The sequence below is a fragment of the Poecilia formosa genome, unplaced genomic scaffold, assembly GCF_000485575.1.
Source record: "Poecilia formosa unplaced genomic scaffold, Poecilia_formosa-5.1.2 Scaffold16, whole genome shotgun sequence".
NCBI classification, from domain to species: domain Eukaryota; kingdom Metazoa; phylum Chordata; class Actinopteri; order Cyprinodontiformes; family Poeciliidae; genus Poecilia; species Poecilia formosa.
In genome coordinates, this window is record NW_006799955.1 from 392,513 (window position 1) to 409,548 (window position 17,036).

A 17,036-nucleotide genomic window follows, 5' to 3' on the forward strand; every position below is an offset into this window, starting at 1 on the left:
AACCATGTGTAAATTTGGCGTGGCAAATAAACTTGCCATGCCTTCATTACTGTTTGAGTAGCAGTTCTGTTCATTCTGCTAGACAAAGGGAAATAAAGCCTTACCTGGCTGAAGGACGTTGATGCCCAGTAGGTTGGAGGTGCGGTTAGCCACTCTGCTCCAGCTGTTATCATAGTTTTTCCTCCACAGGATGGCAGTACACTGATACTTGCCAGCCTCGCGGCGCCCTGCACGCGTCACAGACAATCTAAAGTTGGTGTTGGAGTGTGAGCGGTCCACAGTGGTGCGAGTGCCCAAACCAAGCAGTTGTTCTCCCCACTGCAGGGTGCCTTCGCGAGTGAACGTCACCAGGTCCTTGAACTCTCCCTGATCGTCATCTTGGGCACCAGCTGGCATGAAGCGCCAGGTGACCGATGTGGGGACCCTGGGGTTGTGGCGAGGCTTGACCAGACACAGGAGGTCAAAGGAATCTCCGAAGGAGATCGATGGCGTCCGCGATGAGGCCGACACCATAAAGGAAGATTCTGGGCAATGGGAGAAGAAGGGCACAGGAGGTTAAGATCACACATAGTCAAATAGCTTCTCTATTAGATTTATTGTTTCTGCTGAGTGGCTCTAATAGAGCCACACTGGCTTGTGCATGTAATTAAGTCTAGTCTCTACTGATGCAGGGGGTACAACCTCCTGCTGGAAGCAAGGATGCTAAAAGGCATAGGCCCCATACTGGAGGAACACAGACAGTATTGACAAAAAGGACATTGACTTGTACTTAAAGAAGCTTTAAATCTTCACAAGTACTTTCCTATATTTTCATAGCCAAAGATTCTAGAAGCCTATGTACTGTCTAAGAGGCTTTTGTACTTGTTTCTTAGTGTGCTTGAAAATGAATGGTAATGTAACAGAAGAAACCCGAGGGAGAGATTTCCTCTAAGCACCAATGTTCGATGTACACGCAGCTCCTGCCAAGTCTAAACTGTCCTCATTAGGCAAAAACATTTGCCCGACTCGATAAAGCCAAAACATACCTTTGTTGGAGGCCAAGGTAGAGAGAAAATAAATCAAAAGATAAAGCACAACAATGATAATAACACCGCTCTTCTCTCACTAGTTTTGAGTATGTTGACAGTTGCACGTTAAGTAAAGTAGATATATGGATGAAAGAAAGAATGGGGTGGAGCCAACTTTGGTCCTGTCAATGTACTTCCTTGAGACTTTGCAGATTCCTCCATTATGTTCTTGTCAACAGCCCTGTTGTTTCCTTTAGTGTGTCCTCACCCTGTGTCGTCCTCTGACAGCCATCCTCCTCGGTGCCCTTCAGGGCGTCTAATCAATGGCTCCCTGTCCAAACTTGGCTGCTGCTGCTGCTGGGACGACCGCCTGAGGCTATAATTCCCTAACAGACAATAAGTCTCTGCTCTCGCTCTATCGCTCATCTCCTGACAAACTGCTCCCATCCATCAGTCCATCCATCCACTTCTTCTATAAATCACTGTTGTGTGGAATATTGTATCTATGAGCACATATAATACAATAGGTCATACCACTCGGTTGCCTGTTCACGTAGGTTTTACAGTGTCATTCTTATATTCAGGGCACCTGAATTTTTCCACATTTAGTCATACTGCAGCTGCAAATTTTGATATATTTGACTAGGATTTAAAATAAAAATGCTAATAAAATCTGCCATTGGTGCTAGGCGAACCACTGTGGTTGATCTTTCACATTGGTCTAACATGGAAGACCAACACAAAGCAACACGACATGTTCACAAGTTGGTATTTAGCCTACTGGGTCGAAACTTTGTAAAACCAAATTTTTCCCTGCAAGTCTATGGTGGTATATCTCCAACATTTTTGCATATTCCTGTTGGCAAAATAGTTCAAGCTCAGTCAAGCTGAATGGAAAGTGGATTTTCAAGCTGTGCTACAGTTCCTTTCGGATCTAGGTCTGGATTTTGAGTGATTGATTTAGATTAATGAGCTAAGCTATTCTGTTGTAGCTGGGACTGTGTGTTTTTTGGCGTGCTGGAAGGGGAACCTTCTTACCAGTTTTTCTCCAGTTTCTTAAAGATTTTTCCTCAATGTTTCCCCTGTATGTAGCTCAATCCACCTTTCCATCAGCTCTAACCAGCATCCCAGTCCTCATTATAAAAATGTACTCCATGCAATGATGCTGACACCAACCTTTTTCAGCACTGGGGTGGTCGTATCAGACCAAAGCAACTTCTTTTATGTATTTTCTTGTGGTAGACTGCAGACTTGACATATCTTCAACAATGTACACAACTACTAATTGTTCTCTGGGCAAAAAGCTCTCCAGCTCTTCCAAGGTCATGAAGGGCCCCTAGGCTGTTTCTTTGATTAATGTTGTCTTGGCTGTCAGTTCTGATGGACAAGCAGGCCTTGAACATTTTGCAGTTGCGCCTCACTATCCATTTGACTGCTCATGGTTGTCGGTTTAACTGAATTTTGATTTGGGGAACCAAATTAAAAAAATATATAAACACACAGTATACTTTTCAGATTTATATTTCTAAAAAAAATGCTGAAAACAATATTTTACTTGTTTTTCTCTCTTTACAATGATCTACTGTATTGGTCTATTGCTTAAAATCCCATTAACATAGATTAGGAATTAAACAGGCAACCTCCAGACAATTCCCCTTTAAGCAAGTCAGCTGAGGTAAAAAAGAAAACTTTATGCAAAGCCTCCAGAGGATAACCCTCTATTCACCACCAGCAATCAGACAGAGTCCATTAATGAGGGTGCAGCAGCCATATATAAAATATGAAGATATACAGTCTTTAAGACTGGTTCACTCTGAGGACATGGTTAACATTGAGCCCAATCTGTGATTAGACAGAAAACTTGAAGCAGGAGTTCTTTCCCTCCTTTTAGTAAAAAAAAAAAGAACAGGGACTAAAAAAGCATGCCAACAGTTGTACAAGAGCAGAAAGCTGGAGGAAAAATCAGACTTCTATTTGCATGGGAGGATTAGGTTCAATAAAGCTGCAGCTAGAGGGGTAAAGTGAGAAAAATGAGGGCCAAAGTAAAAAAACAAAACAAAAAAAAAAAAAAACATTGACCGTCACACAACAGTGCATATTCAGAAAATCCTTTGATCAACAAGCATGGAGGAGAAGAAGAGGAGGCGACGTTGAGGAGTCTAACTCAAGAACGATGAGCAGCTTTGGACTTCTCCTTCATTTGCATAATGTGTCTCTTGTTCCTCAGACTAATGTTGTTCTTGTTGCTCCAACTTGACAAATGGCCACTTAAAAACTGACATCTACTCTCCGCAGCGCCGCTCTGTGCTGCTGCAGGGAGCTAATCCCTCGATTGTGTGAGTGTGGGAGCGCCTGGTGCTGCGGCCTGCCAGCTCCAAACTGCTCCGCTCCAGTGGCTTCCTCTGCCTGAACTGTGAATGTTAAGCTTAACTCAGCGGTGACAGAGGAAACTCGCAGACTGTGAAACATATTGCTTCCGCATTTCCATTCTAATTATTCTAACTAATCCATATGTGTGTGTGTGTGCGTGCGTGTGTGTGTGTGTGTGTGTGCATGCGTGCGTGTGTGTTAGCGTGTATAGGTTTATCCCTGGCATCATGGGAAGAGCACTGCTCTTGACATGAGGCAGGTAGTGTTAGAGTGTGTGTCTTTCATAATTGTTCCCTCCCCTAAACGGTGCATGAATAAACCATGGGATGTTCAAATGTGAGGACTGCATGTGTTTTCTGAGCCATTCACCAAATCACAAACTGCACGGCTCAGTGTGATTTGGTGTTGAAGTAGCAATCGTTGTGCTAGTCAGACTGTTTACATGCCTTACTGACTTCAAGACACTTTAAAAAAAAAGCAGACTATGTTGGAACTACATAAACAATGAGTTAACCTCCATTCCTGTAGCTGCACTTTGACTCAATCGGAAGGGAAAAAAAGTATAACATATTAAAGGCAATATTTTCCCATGTAAAATGTTGATGCCACATTTACTACTGCAATGTCTAGTTTAAAGTGTCTCACTTTTAATAGGTAAAAGTCATGTATTATATAGATTCATTGGATAAACATGAACATATTTCAAGTTTTAATTTATGTTATTCAAGGTTACTAATGCTGCTATCAAATAAGAATTCCAAATTGTTACCCTATATATGTGCATTTATTGAATAGGACTAACAAATTGAAAATTGGCAGCCTAATAAGAAGCATGTCAATGTAATGAGCAGCATACACTGATTATTGGTCTTTTTCATTAATAACTCCATTAACGGGAGCAGCGTGGCTTGAAGTTTCACTTTTTGAATTGAATTGCAGATATAAATTGAACTTTTCCAATAATATTCAAGTTTCTCAGTGCACAAGTACACTTTGGGGCTTATATTGTATAACTTACCAACAGTCTTTACTGTGACCGTTTTGGTGGCTGATTGCTCGCCAACCTTCTCCCAGTTTGGCTCTGTTTCGGTGCCGATGTTAATCCACTGGGTAGCTGAGCAGCGGTACTGACCCTCGTCTCCGGGTAAAGCGTTGTAGAGGGACAGGGAGAAAATGTTGGGACGCACCCTCTCAACGCGAATTTCCCCATAACCGGAGCGCTCCCTGTAGCTGGGTCCGTGAGTAACAGTACCGTCCCGATCCACAGCGGCCACTTCCTGGATCGGTCCGGCTGATTGCCTGTCTGTCCACTGCCATACGACAGTCAGCGGGGCAATGGCAGAGTTGACTGAGCAGATGAGCTGGATCGGGTCTCCTTCTAGGACCTCAGAGGAGTTAGCAGAAAGCGACACTGTGGTGTTGTTCTCTGTATGGGAAGAAATAAAGAAAACACACAGACAAAAGGTTGAAGATGTGAATCAGTGTATTTCGGTATATGCATATACTGAAATGTTGCAAATTTACTAAAAATCATGATAAATGCCTCTTTGTTTACATGTGCACCCACAGTTTGACGCTCCATGAGGCTTACATTTTGGGTTTTGCTTGTCAGCTCAGGTTTACTACAGAGATAGTAAAAACTCACTGTAACTCAAGAAAAACCTTTAAGCTTTAGCAACACCTGACTAATTCAGGGAGACATAATTAGGTTTTCTGAATGATTAAGGAATTAGATGTTTTTAATTTAAGTTAGTAATAGATGACGGAATAGTTCAACTGAGACAAAAAGTCAAAAGGCATAATAAATGTATTTTTTGCAAAAATATCAGTCATGCCTCACTGGAAGAGAATGATTTTTTTTGTCTTCCTGTGGCAAAACCTTCACTAAATCACAGCCCACAGTATTTTTTTTTTTCCATGTAGCCTGAGTGTCACAAGCAGCTCTTGTCTTTTTGAATGCAATGCTGTGTTCACTGGCTGATACTTCCAAATAACTACATAAACATGGGTAGATTTATTATAAATGTATCCATAATACCTTACTTGAATGCAAGGCAATCTTGTCTATGCAAGTTTTTCTTTGCAGGCAGTTTGAGAATTAAACTCCCATATGAATTTTTGGCTTGAATCACGACGGATTTACTTGTGTCTGTCATTCAATCAGTGTAACTCAATCAATTACACCGAGTTACGTTCTATACAATCTATTTAAGACATACAACACTTGACTCTCACTGGTGATTGCTATTAATGTGTGAATTGTTAATAGATTTCTGAATGTATAATGTGCTTTTAAAACTGTAAAATTCCTGCGTGTTTAGACTTCAAGGCCTGAGCTCCACATGATAACGAGAACAAACTACTTGTTTTTTAGAGGAAATGGCAACGTCAGTCTCTAATGTAGATTTGTTAACAGAGTGCATTCAACCTTCAACCTTAGAAAAAGGGGGTTTTGTGTGCAGCAGAGGAAGTGATGGCAAACTTGTGTTCATGTCTACTTCAAAGTGTCTCAGGGTGGCAGAGAGGCAGGTGTGAGGTGAAAATGGGAAACTGCCAAAAGCAGAAAATCATTTTGTCGCTGGTAATTTTATTGTGTCTGACTTCCAAAATGCATTATTCAGAGGAAAATGCTGCAATGCCTAAAATAAAACTGGCAGCTTTATTTCACTCTCTTCTAGGAAACATTCAATTTTATTTCCTTTTATCAATACATCTAATATATATATATATATATATATATATATATATATATATATGAATTAGCAACAATTTAAGTAACAGCAACATTACTTAACACACAGTGCCAATGAAAGTTGAGTCTTTCATCGATCCCTATTATGATGCTGCTGCAGCCGTGCTTCATTGAGATACAGCTTTGGGTTAAGCTGACAGAACCAAATGGCCTTTACTGAACAGTAACGCTAGTCTGATTCAGGCCAGGGGACAAATTTGCGTTGATGGTTCTACTTTTCTTAAATTTTTTTGACGACCAATGGGCGTGACAGCGCCTTAAATCTTTTAAAGTGCTCACAATTTTATTTTTATTTTTTTTTGAATGGGTCCATAGAGCGGTCTGTGAGCTACAAGGCTTTTTTCATCCACATTTTTTCACAGAATACATTTTGACCTGTCACACTTCAGAAAAGCACAGTTAGCGGTAACACAACTGTAGATTTTACTCTGTTTCTTTCTGCTGGCCCCAAAGCCTTGATAAATGGAATTATAGTCAATTTTCTGTTACCTGGACATTGTTTTCCATGAAAAATAAAACAAAAAGCATTCCTTGAAATAAATCTGTTATTAAAGCTTGTGTAAACACGTGCTGTTCATGATTCAATTTCCAAGTATCAGGACTTGATTAAGGCTTTTTAAAATAATTGACAGTTGAGTCAGTAAGACCCAGTGCAGATGATGGACGTATTGTTTATATTTTTCTTTATCAGCTGTCCCCACAATAGACAATGTACAACCAATTTCACATTTGAAAGCAAAAGGTTGTGCATATCGTGCCTAAATAAAGAATTTGTGTTATATGAAATCTTCCAACTCCTATTGCCGCTGTCTACGTAAGCGAGACCTGCACGAAAAGCAGTTAAAATGCTGTTTATCAAATATTATGACATATAAAGCAAAGTTCTAAGTTCAAGATGCAAGAGAATAACTTGTAAGTTTTGGCACTACGTTTATGGAACCACAGTGAATTATCAATATCAATGAGTCATACCAAAACAGTCAATAAACATGCTAGCATAAGTCTGGCATCTGAAACTGTTCTCAAGGAAAACATTGTGAGCTGAAGTGAAGGGGTGTTTTTGTAAGTGATGAGTCAAGCATATGTTTAAAAAGAAAAATGTGCCTTGCAAGCTCCTGTTGGAACAACATACCTTCACTAGTCCACCTGTCAGAATAGTGGCCTGGCGTCTTTAGCTTGAGGTATTTTGAATTTTCTATGGTGACCCGCACTCCACATTTCCTTCTGTTAATATGTTATTTTTGAGGTGGTTGGAAAATGGGCTGCATATATACTTTGCCATCCTGTTGGAACCATATTATTAACCATGAAGACAAGTCAAGTCAAGCTCCCGGTGAACACAAACGTCAACACTAATAACATTTTTCAGCAACAAAAACAAACAGAAAAAAAACGTAAGAGTACCTGAGGCCACCGTCAATAAAAAGAATCACTTTTTTTTTTCCTTAAATGGACAACAAATTTATGTAAAAGTGTGGCTCGTGTCCATTGTAATCCTTGTAAGTGAATATGGGAGCATGCATGTAGTACTAACTGGCCTCAGGCTTCTTACACTGACAGCTTTGAACGTGTGTGTGTGTGTGCGTGCGTGTGTGTAGGTGTGTGTGTGTGTGTGAGGGTTGAGATTCTCTTTCTGAACCCCATGAAGCTTGTTCACCGAGTCCACATACGCACAGGAAAGAAGACTCAGATCACAGGGCTCAGTGGCACTTCAGAGTGAAAGGTGAAAGGATAAAAGTCTTCTCTTCAGCTCTGTTTTTTTTTTTAAAATCCTTTTTCTGCTTTGCCGAAGCTCACGTCACTTCTACGTCCATCAAACATCACGTACCTCTGGTTGGCACATGACATCTCATCCCCCTGTGAGGAATTGCTTCAGTCTTGTGAGTGTTTCTCAGTTTTTTGCCTCCCCTTAGGCCAAGTTCTGCCTCATGCTTCTGCCATCCTCATTGCCGCTAATAAGCATGAGCCTTCACTGAAAATGGAATAAAATTGCTTCTTGTTTCTATCACACTCTAATGGATAAAGGGAAACCCTTTTATCTCTCTCTTTCCTTTAATTTGAATAACTTCATCGCTTTTTTTCCCACAGCTTTATTGTATCACTTTTCCTCACTGATTTATAAAGTAAAGTGGCAAGTGAAATGTAGATGTATAATTTGCATCAGATAATCAAGTGTGCACTCTAGAGTTTCTTTAAAATTTTAGAACAAGTACTTCTTCAATAAACATTATGGTTTCCAAGGACAACTATGCTGTCATGTTTCTAAAAAAGTACTAAATCAGGACTATTTCAGTTTGTTTTTACTATAAATTACTGTACAAGCTTTACTGTATGAGTGAAACTGGTTCTTTAGTATTTAATACATAAAATGGAAAATCTCTGATAAACGCTTATATAGCTAGTGTGACGCAAAGAAAGACAATGAGCACATCCATGTAGCTAATGGCAACTGGAAAGTAGAAAAACCAAACCAACTCACAAACTCTAAGGAGTTTGTGAGTTTTTTAAAAAAGTGACAGAGCACGACAAAACCGGAAACAAGTCTGGTTTTGTGTTACAACAACTAGATGCAGTTAGTCAATATAGTGTACAACACTGCTAACTGCCTCATCAACAATATCTAGGTACCTTTTATTTAAACGCCTCATTACCAGCATGGATTGAGTGATGTAAAGGCAACTTATTTCTACTTTTTGCGTGAGGTGTCACAAATGTTTGAATTTTGATATGAGGATCACATCCAACACATTGGTGTTGTTTTGAATCTCGGGCAAAAATGAAAGATGAAATGAGTCGTCTTTTAATGTTTTATTTCTTAATTCTCTCTTTTTAACAAAAATAAAGAACGGTCGGAACCTTTCTAATGGCTACAAGCCGAGGACCCTTACGTATTTCTTCATTTACATTTTCAAGTCCCCTTTAAACCTTATATGTTTTAAATGTTCCTATTCTCTCAAATAACCTCTGTTCTCCACAACAGTCCATCTCTTCTAGTTTTCTTGAAACCTTGTTGTTCTATTAGTCTAAAACAGATTCGGTTGAGCAGGTGAACATGCTCCTGCGTTCCTATTGCAAATGTAAACTCATCCATCAGCTCTGATTTATCAGAAGCGTTTGCAGCTGTTTTTTTTTTCTTTTTTTTTTTCTGTGCTGTCACCTCTGTCTACATCCCACTCATCAGCAGTAGCTCCTGCTGCAACCTAATACTAACGTGACGCATATTACACCAATTAGAGCAAGGAGGCACAAGCAAGATTGTACGTGGGGTTAGATAAATCAATCATTAAAGAATATTTTTTTTGTGTGTGTGAAAGAAGACCCTCCCTCAACAGCCATGGATATTATCTTGAGTAAGCACAATAAACATCCTTTATAGGTCATTAGGGTCTTTTGTTAGAGAAGCTAACACTTCCCTTGCACATATATTCCCTCAGGAGCAACTGCAAGCTCCATACCATCTTTTTTTTTTTCCTCTAATTTAGCAGAAGGTGCAGCAGGAAAAGTAAGGTAACACTGGCTGTTTTGTAGGAGATCCCACTCAGTCTAAATTATACTTGTAGCAGCTGGCTCCATACTCAATGTTCCTGTCCTAAGGGACATGCAAGGAGAGTAAAAAAAAAAAAAAGAAAAAAAGAAGAAGGCAGAGCATATCTCCCCATCGAGATTAACCGAAGGAGTAGTCTCAGGGGCAGTTAACAGAATCGTGACCACAGTTTTAAAGGTTTTACTGTAACTTTGAATCAGTCAGCTGCAGCCCTGACACAACCCCAATGGGCAGCCCTGCTTGAGCCAGCTGAAGAGGTCTGCTCCAGCAGAACACATTAATTTAGCCAGGGGAACCACTTACATGGCCCTCGAGAACATCACGCCTTTCTCTGCTTCTTTTCTTTCTGCATACTTTCATTTCATGGCTGTTAGCTCTTTTTAGTCCAGACTCTACTGCTCTCCATTATCCGCCTATTGTGTTACTCTCCTCCCATAAAGCCGAGCAAATGGGGAAGGACCACAGAGCAGCATTACCAACCCTAAACAATCCACTCAAGAAAACACGTCAGAAATAAAAGCAGCATTATCTTTTCCCCTCTTACTCAAAGCTGACAGTAGAGGCAGTGAGGCAGTCTGGTATAGATCAGTTTTGAGAAGAGAGAGGCGTCTTACGTAGTGGATGCAATACTTACTGAGTGGTTGGACTGTGATCTGGACATTGCGCGACCTTTTGCTGCGGTCGATGAAGTCTCCCGTTGGTGTCTTTTCCCGCTCCGTGACGCGGCAGATGTACTTTCCGGAGTCTTCTGTACTCAAGCGATGCAGCTTCAGCAGGTGAATATTGGGAGACTCTTTGCGCACGGTCACGAGTCCGGCTGCCTCACGGGCAACGTAACCCGGGCCCAGGACAGGCACGGCACTGGGGCCCACCACGGCCACCGGTGAGCTGCTGAAAACCCACGACACCGAGAAGAAACGCTCGGGGACGTTCTGCGCCTCTATGGTGCAGCGAAGCTCCAGCGACTCACCGGCCATGAAGGACCGCCGCTCCGTGCTCACCTGGATGCTGAAGTCTCGATCTAAGTAGAAGGAGGAGACATAGAGAAAGACAGCAGTCAAACAGACAAATATGTACTCAATTCTGATAAAGAAGCAAAAGGTGTGGGTGAGGTGAAGGTTCGTTCTCCAACATCCCAAACAATTTCCTTCTGATGTCTCAAACAAATTAAATATTTTATAATCGGCTACAGCTGAATAAACGTTTAAAGAAAAGAAACAAAGGTGGGGAGGAGAGACTGGATGAAAAATGAAGCATTCAGTGCCCTGCTCTGAAGACAAATCTTTGGAACCATTTCCCATATTTCACAATCAGAACTAAGAATAAATATGTCTAATTAAAATATAATTTAGCCCTTTATCTTGCTGTTTTGCTCCAACCTCCTACACACACACCAAGTGAACAATTAGAGTTAACACTGATAGTTCCAACACTTCCACATTGGCTAAATTAAGCTTGATCGTAGTTTTGTTTTTGTTTGTGTGTATATGTCCATCTGTTCTGTTTAATTTGCTGTAATAATTTACAGTTGATCAGCTTGCATCCAACTGACGTGGCAGCCTTGATTTTCTTAACTATAGTGAGTATAAACAGGGTTTCAAAAGAACACAATTATGAAGACAATTTCAAAGACTCCCCTGGTAAAAGAGCAATAGACATGGGAGTGAAAAATATAATAAGAGATCAAAGATAAATGTATTTGTTCACTAACCACTACTACATAAAAAACACAACAGATGAGTGACCGACCAACTAGCAGCATCTGAACAAAAAGTATTGGCCAACTGACCAATAGTAATTAATGTCTAGAATTGCAATGAATGGAAAGAAATTAATGTCTAATCTTATATTTATAGCCAATGTTTCCTATCGATACCAACATGCTGATGCTTCCAATAGCATTTTACAAACTAAAGTCTTGCATTTCCAAGGTCAAATTATTTCCAATGCAGGTTCAGGATTCTCAATGGCCTTATTGGAGTCCAAAGGTTCAGTGGGTGAATAAGTTCCAGGGGACAAATGTTCAGGATAGAATAATGGAAACATGCCTTTAGCTGGTGCTTTACTATTTTATACATCGTTGTTTTATATTAAGTCAATAATACACATTATGTGGTGACCACGCCCACAGTGTGGTGGGTCTTCGGGTCCCCTGAGTCTAGTTTGTTCCCAATGTAGGTCACCATAAAGGAGACGGTGGATAGATGGCCCTACTAATGTCTAAATTAATAGCTCTAATGGCCTACTTAGAGTTGCATCATGGAGGAAAATGTTCAGTTTTTCACTCAAGTTCCAAAATTCAAACAAAATAATAAGGAAAAAAATAATTGAAGAAACAAACAGTAGTAAACAAGATATGCAAATGTATGAGTATGACACAATAAATTTAACATTTGGCTCATTGATTTATAGGTTTTTGCAATCTTTGCCTAACTGAAATAGACTCTAATAAGGTGATGTAAAGCTTTCAGCTCTATTAATGTGAGTGTAGACATTATTTATTGTAACCGTTCAACTTGTTCTTTTCACTTTTCACTACTGTTTTTTTCTTACTTAAAGTTTTGGGGAAAAAATGCTAAACTGACAGTGTGAGAGCACATAGTTGGCTGTGTGTGTGTTGACCCTGTGACCCTCTGCGAGATGAAGTGGACAGCACTAGCATCAAATATGCACACACACACCACGCAACAAGAAAGAGAAGAACAACCAATGGATTCAAAAAATAGCTAATACACTTCTATGAGGTCAGTGAAATATTTTGTTGGGATCTTTGAAATAGATCGATGTCATTGATTGGCAGGTGACCCAAATCCGGTCATAACTCTGAAAAGTGCTTCGATATTAGGAGGAGTTTACAGTAATGGGGCAGAGTACAGGGTGCATTTGGGGTGAGGTATTGCACTTTGTAAAGCAAAAGGAAACAAACATACAAAAATAATACGAAAAGTGTTCATTTGAGGTGGTCGAAGAGCAGCGAAGGAGGGTGAGAGACGTGAGAAGAGGAGATAAAATGAAAGATGCATTAGGATTCCGTCTGTTACTTCTCTCCCTGATGGCGGCTGTGGGTGATTAGCTAGTGATGAGGCTGTCTTGAGATCCACTCCATCTTTTATAATAGAAGCCTAATGGAGGAGCTGCTGCCTGTCTTGTCTATGTTATCGCACACACTGTCAAATATCCCCTTTAACAGGTGAAACATAAAACAGGCAACTTTACCCTGAAGGCATGCAAGCTGCACCCTCGTAATGCAATAGTCACACAAAAACAAGCTGAAAAAAAAATATATATATATGCACATAACAAAGTTTAAGCACTCAGATATACAGCTGTATACTGCCGAGCAGCTGCTTATTCTCTTTGTCGTGCAACAATAACTGCATCAATTATAGATTACAGGAAAGATGAAGCGAAGAAGTGTGTTGAGGGTTGAGCTTTTCATGCTACTTCCTCTCTGAAGTAGCATGATCTGATCTGAAACTCGCGTAATGGAAGATCTCAACTCAACCCCTTGTTCTCATACATGTTGCACTAGCTGGAGCACCGTCGAGTTGCATCAGGCCACAGCGGATCAGCGTTTAATGGACAAAGGCAAAACGATCTTCACTTTGAAGTGATTTGCTGGCATCAGACAGTCACCAAAGCAAAAGGCAAAGCAGTTTATCACCCGAATCTTTGGCCTTTCCTTAGAAGCACATAGAGCCTCTTTATGTGCATGGAATACATTACAGTGGTTCTGAAGTGCTGGATAAGATCTATGTGCATGTGCAAAGCCATAAAGTGGCTTTTGTTACATGTCCTTCTGGTGTATGAGGCGATTGATGGCCTTATTAGATGATTATCTAATGAGACATACTACAATGCCAGTCACCCAAACACATTCTTTGGCCTTCTTCGGTTTTCCAGAACACCCCCAAAGACAAATCCCTCTTTATGTCATCTCAGCTTATCGTGCTTCCGTCATATTGCAATGGTGTATGCCTCGGTGATGGTTCTGTAATCACGGAGTCTTAAAGTGCAATGGCCAGAACTTTGTCACAAGAAGGTGTGATGTTTCTTATCCTTATCCTAAGACCCTTTGGAAGGGCCATCATGATATACTTGTGCCTATTTATTTGATTGAGATGTCAACAGACTGCATGGTTGGGCAATTGTTAGTGTAATTGCTTTGCATAAAGCAGGTCTTTGGTATAAACAATGTTCTTTTCTATTCGGAGTTTGCATATGTGAGGTACCTCAGGGTACCCCTGGAGGTAAATTGGGTGTGAGTCTCTCTGCCTTGACCTATATTGGGCGGGCAACTTGTTTGTCACCCCCTGACTTCTGGAGATCAATTATTGCTCATGACCAGGCAAGATTAAGCAAGTACAGACAATAGATGGATTGACGGTCAGTGCATTAACTATTGTTTCTGCATAGTTAAATCATTCCCATCCCACCGCCGTTCACATTCCGACTCTGCCTTTATCTTATTTTCCTTCTCATTACTTTGAAGCTTCTTCTCTGTATGTATTTGCTTTCAACAGATTTGATGATGTCTATAATATTTCACATTAGTATGCTACTATGCAACTGCACAACAGAACAAAAAAATATTCATTTTGGCTTCTGAACCCTGGGCCATGTGCTGCCTGGGGATGTTGTTTATGTGTAAGCTATAAGTCTCCCATGTCAAACACCCACACTGTTTGGAGACATTTAAATTTATTCTTGGAATTGGTTGTAATGTTGCCCATCAAACAGACACAAATACAAAAGTGTGGAGTCTGTGGAGGTTTAACTAAGCCCTTTTTAGTAAGCTAATGAGCTTAACGTGAGATACTGATCAGCAATCAGAGGAACCCGGCCCACATGCAGGCGTGTGTGCCTGTCAAAAGGACAGAGGGGATCTAGACCGATGTGATTACCCATTTTTCTCTTTGGTTCCCACAGAAACGCTTGTCTCCAGTGTGTGGTTGTGAATCAGAAAGCAGAGGGGGCAGAACTGTTTACTGATTGGAGTTGGTGGTTCAACGGCCAGATTCTTGTGTCCATGTGTCAGTTTTCTTTGGTTAAAACTATGAACCACTAGTAGCTTTTGTAAGCAGGAGCTGCAAGGCAGTTCACATTGTTCTCCTAATATGACCTATTAGGGGAATAGGTCACATTCTCCTAAAATAGTAAGCAAAAGGCCAAAGTATGAAGCACTTACCTACTGAGACTGCATCTGAAGCAAGCAGGAGCCTTTTTGAAATCCATCTTTACATATGACTACCTTTTCTTCCTAAGCATGCCTCGAACCTGTATTAGGAACACAACCTGTACTATTCAGTTTCAACAATACTCATGTCCAGAGGAAAGTAGTTTTGTGGGTACGTTTTGTAATCATGACTCATCGATAAAGATTTAATAGAAAATGTTCTATTATATATTGTTCTAGAATGTAAAAAATATGAAGGGGAAGTGGGCTAGACTTTTTTTTTCCTTGGGAATACCAAATACAACAAAATAATCACTAGTCACTGAAGTTTAAAGACAGTGACTACAGCAACTACACAAACCCTAACAAACCTTGATCTGTGAGCATAAATAGTTTTGACCCAAATTTATACCTATATTGTTCTCATCAAAATATTAAAAGTTAATTTCATTTAAAAGTAAGCTATTTGCAAGGTAAGCAGTGTAAAGACCTTGGGATCTTGCAGCCTTCCTTTAATGGATGTGCATGTTTTAAGTAATATATTTAAAGTGTCTGCCTTGTTTTAAAACTGAAGGGGATCTTTTATTACTGCTCATTAAGAATGAAGGTTTTCGTTTTTAGAAAGAGACCAACAGAAAACTTACTCCCACAGACAGTTTTAAATGCCTTTTAGGTGCTGCTATCGTGTCAGCTCCCTCTTCCAAAAGAGAAATTAGATCTCAACAATGTTTTTGTCTAGTTAAATAAAGATTATCATTTGATTCAGGTCCTTCTTTTGATGAATGAAAAACTTGAATTGAAAAAAAAAAATCTATCTATTGTTTTGTCCATTAAATTGCTGCACTCTGCTTTAATGGCTTTCAGTTCACACAGCCTGAGTCATGGTAAATGGTAATTGGTCTGCACTTGTATAGCGCTAAATCAAGTCTGAGGATTACAAAGCTCTTTACACTGTAATCAGTCATTCTTCCATTTGTACACATTCACACAGTTATGGGGGTGAGTTGCGTTGTAGTCAGAGCATCACTGGGGCAGACTGACAGAAGTTAGGTTTCCATTTAATCAGCACCACCAGGACCTCTGACCCCTACCAGAAGTTCAAAGGGGTAAAAAGTCTTGACCAAAGCCAAATTGGCAAAGTGGCTTAGACTGTCATAGCAAGTGTTTGAACTTACAACCCATTAATCACAATACATACCTTTACCTACTGAGCCACTGATATTAAACATCTCCTGTGTGACTTTGAAAAAGCTGCAATGGATTTGGTCTGGAAGAAGTCTTGAACCTCACATGAGGCTGGAGGGTTCACTCACCAGTCGGCTGTATGCGGAGCTGTGTTTTTTCACTCTGCTTGCGGGTCATTGCGAACCAGCTTCCATCTGGATCCTGAATCCACTCGACTGCCTGACAGTAGAGCAGCCCCTGGTCTACTGGCTGGAGCTTGTGAATGGTCAACCTGTAGGATGTGGCACTGGTTTTGTCCAACCTGAGATCTCCTGCTGCCATCCTCTGCCGATAAGGTCCTCCAGAGCGCAAAACAAAGTCCCTGGACAGAGTGACCAGCTCCTGAGGTGGGGCGGTTGCATTCTCAGGGGACCTGAGGTACCAACCGACCGACAGGTGTGTGTGCTGCATCGTGGTTCGGGACACCTCACAGTTGAGCTGTAATGTGTCACCCTCCACTTTGGACAGAGTCTGGGGAGGAGCTGTTACTGTCAACGAGTCAGGGATCACTGTAAAAAAAAAAGAAAAAGAAAAAAAGGGAGAGAACGTTATGATCATAATCATTATAAGGCATAAGATGTAGTGGTAACTTGCAAAAGTATTCACATTAATGTCTGTGTGATCTTATGGGACAGACAAACGAAAACCAAAGTTCATTTGTAAAGTGTGAGGAAAATTATATGATGTTTACATTGTTTTAATCAGGCTTGATATTAAAACATGCAAAACTTTCAATATCTCACAAGCATTATGTGATTCATGAATGCAGAGCATGGCACAACCGCAAACCTGCCAAGACAAAAACGTCGATCTTACTTAGGTCAGAGAAAATTTTATGGTAACCATTAGTCATGAACTCCACAAATATGGTTTTAGAGTAGAAAGTGCAAAGCAGAATAATAACTGACCGAAGAAGATAAAGTCTTGTTTTCCACAAGCAACGTGGTGGACACAGGAAGTGTG

At 40.4% G+C, this 17,036-nt stretch overlaps 1 protein-coding gene across 2 annotated transcripts in view; it reads right to left on the reverse strand.

Moving 5' to 3' along the window:
• The window catches only part of igsf3 (immunoglobulin superfamily, member 3), a 107,293-nt gene that overhangs the window by 26,698 nt on the left and 63,559 nt on the right, over nucleotides 1–17,036 (reverse strand). For both annotated transcript variants that reach the window (XM_007546364.2, XM_007546363.2), the window contains exons 3-6: nucleotides 16,163–16,582; nucleotides 10,308–10,694; nucleotides 4,396–4,803; nucleotides 105–524 (exon numbers count right to left, since the gene is read on the reverse strand). In XM_007546364.2, the coding sequence (XP_007546426.1) occupies nucleotides 105–524; nucleotides 4,396–4,803; nucleotides 10,308–10,694; nucleotides 16,163–16,582 (1,635 nt within the window). The remainder of the gene's footprint in view (nucleotides 1–104; nucleotides 525–4,395; nucleotides 4,804–10,307; nucleotides 10,695–16,162; nucleotides 16,583–17,036) is intronic.